The sequence below is a fragment of the Brachionichthys hirsutus genome, chromosome 16 (genome assembly GCF_040956055.1).
Source record: "Brachionichthys hirsutus isolate HB-005 chromosome 16, CSIRO-AGI_Bhir_v1, whole genome shotgun sequence".
NCBI classification, from domain to species: Eukaryota; Metazoa; Chordata; class Actinopteri; order Lophiiformes; family Brachionichthyidae; genus Brachionichthys; species Brachionichthys hirsutus.
The window spans coordinates 265,106-272,707 of record NC_090912.1 but is presented as its reverse complement, the minus strand read 5'-3'; the positions used below and the strand labels follow the sequence as shown (position 1 = coordinate 272,707).

The following is a 7,602-nucleotide window of genomic DNA, read 5'->3' as shown; positions in this document are numbered from 1 at the left end:
GACACCTTCTGTCCCGTTGAAGGTTCGGCGGTGCAAGAACTGGGCCGAGTATCGGGACCTCCTGGCACGCCGGCAGGGCAACCGGCGGCCAGCACACCTGTGGAACAGGGAAGTCACGCCCTTGCATGACCCAAGTCGACCCATCCCCACAGGTGAGACCACATGGAGCCGGACCCGGGTCCCATCTGGTCCCTGCCGGACCCGGGTCCCATCTGGTCCCTGCCAGACCCGGGTCCCATCTGGTCCCTGCATGCTGCTGATCCGTCCGTTTCTGTTCCAGGTGAGCTGCTGGATAAAATCAGCGTGGTTCGATCTTCACATCTGCTGGAGGGCGTGTCCAGGTATCATGTCCTTCTGTGATAGGCCGACCCGCATCACGTGACCCCAGACCTTGTTTGTGTTCTTTATGTTTCCATGGTAACGGCTTCAGTTTAGGCTTGCTCTGTGGGATTTGTTTTACCGCTTGGTTCTTTCTGATATTGATCGATTTAGTTTTAGCGCTTGGTTCTTTCTGCTATTGATCGATTTAGTTTTAGCGCTTGGTTCTTTCTGATATTGATCGATCAGCGTTTTGTTTGTGACTATATTTTGAAGATGTCTCCGCCTCCTGACGCTGTTGTTGTTCTGGTCGTTCAGCATAAAGGCTTCAGATGAATGGAGGATCCGTTTCGATGTTTACCAGCCGGATTCCGTGTCCCACTTCAAGAAGAGCAGCCCGGGGGACCCGTCCACCCGCGTGTGCGTGTGCAGGTAGGCTGTGTGTTCAAGCTCGGCTTACGCAGAGCAGCCGTTAATCTGATCCGATCAGCGGCTGATAAGAGACGCCGCGGCTCCATCTGAAGTTAATTACAAATACGATCGACCCGGAGGAACCGTGGCAAGGTTCTCCGTCAGCAGGAACCGTGGCAAGGTTCTCCGTCAGCAGGAACCGTGGCAAGGTTCTCCGTCAGCAGGAACCTTGGCAAGGTTCTCCACCAGCAGGAACCGTGGCAAGGTTCTCCGTCAGCAGGAGTTACGACACGCCTATTATGTTCCAGTCAAATCAATGTGATCGGTTCTGCTCGGATCCTCAGCTTCGACGGAGCCGTTCCTGACCTGCGTGTGATGAAGCAGCTGGCCAATCAGAGCGGAGACGTCCCGGTGGTGTTTGCTGTGGTGGACCGTGGAGACATCTCCTTCTACACCTTCAGAGACTTCCAGCTGCCCAGAGAGGTGTTCCCCTGAGACGGAACCAGGACCTCTGGAGGTTCTGGGTCTGTTCTGGGTGCCGTAAAGACGGGAAGTTGTAGAAGTGATCATTTTAAAATGTAAATAACAAGATTGATAGAATTACATATTGATTCTAATCGAAGACCTCGATCATGTGATCAGTGTCTTCACGCATGATTAAAGCACTTGAGTACAGAAGCGTGTAAAACCCGTCTCATCAATCGGTACCAAAGAGGCGGGCCTCAGTGATCCCTGGTTCTGGTTCTGCTGGGCGGCCCGTGGGCTTTGATCCAAGCTGTTGCTGACTTCCTGTTGACCTTCTGCTTGAGTCGGTTTAGACCTGGGTCAATATTGACGAGCGTTATTGCTAGCAGGACAATCTTTTCATATACCGGAAACCATTTTTATAAAATCATTTGTTTATGCAAATGACTTCCTGACGGAGCGGAAATGTAAATATTGGACCAGGATTTATGACTTTAAGGCGACAGATTAGAAAATAGAGCCACAAAAAGCTTTGATTCAAAGCGAAACCTGAATAAAGCCTCCGAACAGGAACCGTCTGGACCGTCGGGCGTCCTGATCCGACCCCCGTCCCTGGTACCCACCCCCTCCCTGCCACAGGGAGGGGGTGACCCCGCTGGGGTACCTGGATGGAACCGGTCTGCTCTGTTTAGCACCTTTCCTACGATGCTGCTCTGCTTTGTGTCTTACGTGTCCGTCATGTGGAGAATGTGTGAAACTGCCCTCCGAGGGACTAATCAATAGGAGTGAAGTGATCCTCCATCTCAGGAACCTGTCCAGTACCAGCAGGGGGCGGGGGCGGGGGCGGGGCTTCAGAAGACAGGTGGCTCCTTTGTGGGAACAGAACTGAAAGAAGCATCTCGTCTGAGGGCCAGAGACGGTCCTGTAGAAGCCGGATCCTCTGGACCGCCCCGGGTCATGGACACCGTTGTTGACTTCAGGACAACAATGGATCCTCAGCGCGGAGCCGCAGAGGAGTGTGTTTAATTCCGTCCTTTGTTGTCTCTCCTGCGTCTTTGTTCTTCCGTGTGTTTAAAAGGCTTCTCTCAGGTGGAGGTGAGCCCAAACCGTCATGGCGGTGCTGAGGGTTCTGCTTGTTCTGGCCTTCGCTGGTGAGTTCTTGATTAGAGAGCTGCTTTGTGAACGGAGCCGGTTCCCATCTGCCCTTTCCTTCAGCCAGGGCGTCCAGCGTCCAGCAGCCGGCCTGCTCCTACCTGAGTCTCCTGAGACACCTGAAGCTGGACACAGCCAATCACCTGGTGTCAATCACACGGCCCGTGAGGAACTGGACGACGCCCACGTGGGTCTGGGTGGACATGTTGCTGCACGGCATTCTAAAAGTGGTACGTTGAACGTTTGTTTTAATGAATGTGAAAACTTTAGACGACGCTTTCCCCCGGAGACGACGCTTTCCCCCGTAGACGACGCTTTCCCCCGTAGACGACGCTTTCCCCCGCAGACGACGCTTTCCCCCGGAGACGAAGCTTTCCCCCGTAGACGACGCTTTCCCCCGTAGACGACGCTTTCCCCCTAGACGACGCTTTCCCCCGGAGACGACGCTTTCCCCCTAGACGACGCTTTCCCCCCTAGACGACGCTTTCCCCCGTAGACGACGCTTTCCCCCGCAGACGACGCTTTCCCCCGCAGACGACGCTTTCCCCCGCAGACGACGCTTTCCCCCGCAGACGACGCTTTCCCCCGGAGACGACGCTTTCCCCCGTAGACGACGCTTTCCCCCCTAGACGACGCTTTCCCCCGTAGACGACGCTTTCCCCCGTAGACGACGCTTTCCCCCGGAGACGACGCTTTCCCCCGCAGACGACGCTTTCCCCCGGAGACGACGCTTTCCCCCGGAGACGACGCTTTCCCCCGGAGACGACGCTTTCCCCCGGAGACGACGCTTTCCCCCGCAGACGACGCTTTCCCCCGTAGACGACGCTTTCCCCCGGAGACGACGCTTTCCCCCGCAGACGACGCTTTCCCCCGGAGACGACGCTTTCCCCCGGAGACGACGCTTTCCCCCTAGACGACGCTTTCCCCCGTAGACGACGCTTTCCCCCTTAGACGACGCTTTCCCCCGGAGACGACGCTTTCCCCCGGAGACGACGCTTTCCCCCGGAGACGACGCTTTCCCCCGGAGACGACGCTTTCCCCCGGAGACGACGCTTTCCCCCGGAGACGACGCTTTCCCCCGGAGACGACGCTTTCCCCCGGAGATGACGCTTTCCCCCCTAGACGACGCTTTCCCCCTTAGACGACGCTTTCCCCCGGAGATGACGCTTTCCCCCGGAGATGACGCTTTCCCCCGGAGACGACGCTTTCCCCCGGAGACGACGCTTTCCCCCTAGACGACGCTTTCCCCCGTAGACGACGCTTTCCCCCGGAGACGACGCTTTCCCCCGCAGACGACGCTTTCCCCCTTAGACGACGCTTTCCCCCGGAGACGACGCTTTCCCCCGGAGACGACGCTTTCCCCCGTAGACGACGCTTTCCCCCGCAGACGACGCTTTCCCCCGCAGACGACGCTTTCCCCCGTAGACGACGCTTTCCCCCGTAGACGACGCTTTCCCCCGTAGACGACGCTTTCCCCCGGAGACGACGCTTTCCCCCTTAGACGACGCTTTCCCCCGCAGACGACGCTTTCCCCCGCAGACGACGCTTTCCCCCGCAGACGACGCTTTCCCCCGCAGACGACGCTTTCCCCCGCAGACGACGCTTTCCCCCGGAGACGACGCTTTCCCCCGGAGACGACGCTTTCCCCCGCAGACGACGCTTTCCCCCGGAGACGACGCTTTCCCCCGCAGACGACGCTTTCCCCCGCAGACGACGCTTTCCCCCGCAGACGACGCTTTCCCCCGCAGACGACGCTTTCCCCCGCAGACGACGCTTTCCCCCGGAGACGACGCTTTCCCCCGCAGACGACGCTTTCCCCCGCAGACGACGCTTTCCCCCGGAGACGACGCTTTCCCCCGTAGACGACGCTTTCCCCCGTAGACGACGCTTTCCCCCGCAGACGACGCTTTCCCCCCTAGACGACGCTTTCCCCCGGAGACGACGCTTTCCCCCGTAGACGACGCTTTCCCCCGCAGACGACGCTTTCCCCCGCAGACGACGCTTTCCCCCGGAGACGACGCTTTCCCCCGCAGACGACGCTTTCCCCCGTAGACGACGCTTTCCCCCGCAGACGACGCTTTCCCCCGCAGACGACGCTTTCCCCCGGAGACGACGCTTTCCCCCGTAGACGACGCTTTCCCCCGGAGACGACGCTTTCCCCCGGAGACGACGCTTTCCCCAATAGACGACGCTTTCCCCCGCAGACGACGCTTTCCCCCGGAGACGACGCTTTCTTGAACCATCTCTTCTGCGGATTGTCTGCAGGATGAAAAGGCTCAGACGGTTTCGAGTCACGTCTGGCGTCACATGGTAGGAACCGACTGTCTTCAGGCGTGTTTAAACGTCATCGGTTCTAACGGGAAGCCTCCGTTCCCAGAGCTGGTCCAGTGAATTCCTCACCTGGAACTCCACGGAGTTTTGTGGGATAGAGTACCTGACGGTTCCCACGTCCAGCATCTGGATCCCAGATGTGAGCATCCTGGAGGAGTACGTAGAATCCAATGGCGTTTTGCTTTTTGTGGATTTGTAGGTTGGTACTTTCAAAAAGGTCCGTGCACGGGACCGCAGCCCGGCGCTGACGACTTTAAATATCTGCATTTAAACAGCGTCTCTGACACCGGGAGCATCTACACGAGTCCCGTGGTCAAGCTGCACCACTCGGGTTTTGCGTCCACCACGGCCCGCCAGCGGCTGACCACCGCCTGCCGGCTGGGGCTGCGGCTCTTCCCGTTCGACCGGCAGCAGTGCAACATCACGTTCTTGTCCACGTCGTCTGAAGGTCCCTTCTTTTGCTTGACGTTGGTGTTTGCGGTTGCGGCGCGCTAACGCCGTTTGTGTGTGTGCGTGCGTGTGCGTGCGCAGCGTCCTCCATCCACATGGGGGCGCTGAACAACGGCTCGGTCCTCACGCACGTCGCCGAGCGCTTCATGTCCACGCAAGGAGAGTGGGATCTGAGGAAGATGGACATCGCCGTCGACTACCTGAGAAGCGGCGAGTCCTTTTCCAGCAAGGTCGTTTACATGGTAAGAAACGGGTCGCGGCGAGCCGGAGCCTGAGCGGCTGTCTCTGATTGGCCGGTGACGTTCCAGGTGTTTCTGGCCAGGAAGCCGATGCTCTACGTTATAAACCTCATCGTGCCGCTGCTCGCCTTGCTGGTCCTGGATCTGGCCTCCTTCTTCATCCACGAGGCCAGAGGAGAGAAGCTGAGCTTCAAGGTGACGGTGCTCCTGTCCATCTCCGTCTTGCTGCTCGTCCTTCAGGACATGCTGCCCTCCACCGAAGACAGGCTGCCCATGATCGGTGAGTCTGAGGACGGGCGTCCCTTTTGAGAACGCCATCATTTGTCTCACAAACACGACCTTTCTTGTCTCCAGCCAGCTACTGTGTGGCGGTCTTCGGCTTGGTGGGGGTCAGCGTCCTGGAGGCCATCCTGGTCGGCTACCTGATCGACCTCGACGCTTATTTTGGTAGGACGGCTCAAACATCTGCCCAAAGGGACAAGCAGCCGGAGGACGCCCACCTGGGAGGTGAGGTGTCCCCTCCTTAGCCTCGTGTCCATTTGGTTGTTACTGTTGTTTCGTCTTGTCCCGTGAAGTCCATCTGATCGGGGCGTGGCCATTTGGCATGGAGCGCTATCCTTCCTTTGCTCTCACAGAACCTGCTGCAGCTGAGGAGAAGCTGCAGGTGAAGCCGGAGCAGAGTGACCTTCCTCTGGACGGGCTGCAGCAGATCCTGCAGGCGGTGGCGGTGCTACGGGAAGAAGCCGAGAGACGAGTCAAAGAGCGGGGCGACGGAACCTACCGCCGAATGGCTGAAATCATAGACGCCGTCTTCTTCGTCCTCTACTTTGTAGCTGTTGCTGTCTTTCTGAGCTACATGTATGCAGCGTGGGTGTCCCACGCAATGCTGTGAACGACGCTGGGGGGGGTGAACTGAACCTCACCCAGTCTGGCGTCCTTTTTATTCTCTTCTGTTATAATTGTGATCTTCAGACACACAACTGCATATAAAGCACTGATTAGGAACATTACTATATACTGCATTTCATTTTATGATTACAAATGAAACTGTTTTGTGTTCATGTCGGTCTGAATCTGAGAAAATGAAGGAATGTCGTCTCGTCAGTCCTGATGATGATGAATACATTTATTATTTATCACACGGAATCATGCGGCGCCTCTAAACGTGCGGTCATTATGAACTATATCATTTATCACTCGGTCTACCAGAATTCTACAACGACAGTAATTATGCTATGGTCATTCTAAACTATTATAAACATTTTTAAAAAATGCCCTATGTGTCACCTATAAGTGTACCAAGTTACAGGTTGATGAGACGTTTTGAGACATTTGCTTGCGTGTATATTTATGCTGATTGTAAACTTCTGATGCTCATTGTAGCGGCGCCATGTCTCCACAAGAGGGCAGCATGCCTCCACAAGACGGTGTCGTCATTTGACCTGAGACGCAAACTAACGCAGCCGCGGCTCCGGGGCGTCACGTGACTGGACGCGCTGGTTGAGCGGACGGTCGTTTTGATCACCGTGCTGCGCGAAGGAGCGGGTTTAACATTTGCTGTTTCAGCTCAGTTGTATAATCCTACAGTATATAGCAACGAACCTAATATGGTAAATCCCGTCAGGAAAATACAACCAAACGAATCAGCTGACTGGAGCGAGAAGCTAAACATTACGACGCTGGTTTCCTTCTAATTAAAAGCATCTTATAGCAACCAGGAATAGTATATTTTATTTTGAAATCCACTACCGGATGTTCGACTCATGTTAGCGGAAGCGCGGCGTCTTCGTGCTGGAGCGGATCAGCTGATGGTTTAGTTAACGCCGCTCGTTAGCTGGGCGTCGTAACCCTGCTAGCTACTAGCTAACGGCTAGTTGGACGCCCCCCCCCCCCCCCGTTATAACCGGACATGTTCGCGAGGTGACGCCTGCGTTCATTCAGCCGAGAGCTCGGAGCTTCCTGTTAGCCTAGCAGCTAACTTCATACCTGGGAAGTAAGGTGAGAGTGTTGACCGTCCGTTCGATAATGACGTAGCGACCTGCAGGGCGTCTCCTTATTAATAGATGACACAGTATAAATACAGGTATATTTATACCTGTATATGCTAATTGGTGCTGTGCGTCACTGACGTGGATTGTTTGCCCCCAGGGTTAGTTTGCTTTAGTTTGATTTACCTTTTACAGTGTATTTTGGAGCGTTTGCGTCATTAAAATCTACGACCCCCCAGCCACAGCGG

The 7,602-nt window shown here is 56.2% G+C and overlaps 2 protein-coding genes across 2 annotated transcripts in view; both read left to right on the top strand.

The window, feature by feature from the left end:
* Window positions 1–1,399, top strand: part of tsen54 (TSEN54 tRNA splicing endonuclease subunit) — a 4,804-nt gene extending 3,405 nt beyond the window's left edge. The window contains exons 9-12 of the mRNA XM_068749405.1: window positions 23–152; window positions 281–341; window positions 637–750; window positions 1,074–1,399. Coding sequence (XP_068605506.1) covers window positions 23–152; window positions 281–341; window positions 637–750; window positions 1,074–1,224 — 456 coding nt within the window. The 3' untranslated portion in view covers window positions 1,225–1,399. The remainder of the gene's footprint in view (window positions 1–22; window positions 153–280; window positions 342–636; window positions 751–1,073) is intronic.
* Window positions 1,400–2,305: 906 nt separating this feature from the next.
* Window positions 2,306–6,610, top strand: LOC137905201 (5-hydroxytryptamine receptor 3A-like). The gene is made up of 9 exons (XM_068749410.1): window positions 2,306–2,349; window positions 2,414–2,576; window positions 4,612–4,656; window positions 4,724–4,833; window positions 4,953–5,125; window positions 5,209–5,369; window positions 5,436–5,646; window positions 5,721–5,873; window positions 6,002–6,610. Exons 1-9 carry the CDS (start codon window positions 2,306–2,308, stop codon window positions 6,256–6,258), a joined length of 1,317 nt encoding a protein of 438 aa, XP_068605511.1. The 3' UTR covers window positions 6,259–6,610.
* The last annotated feature ends 992 nt before the right edge of the window (window positions 6,611–7,602 follow it).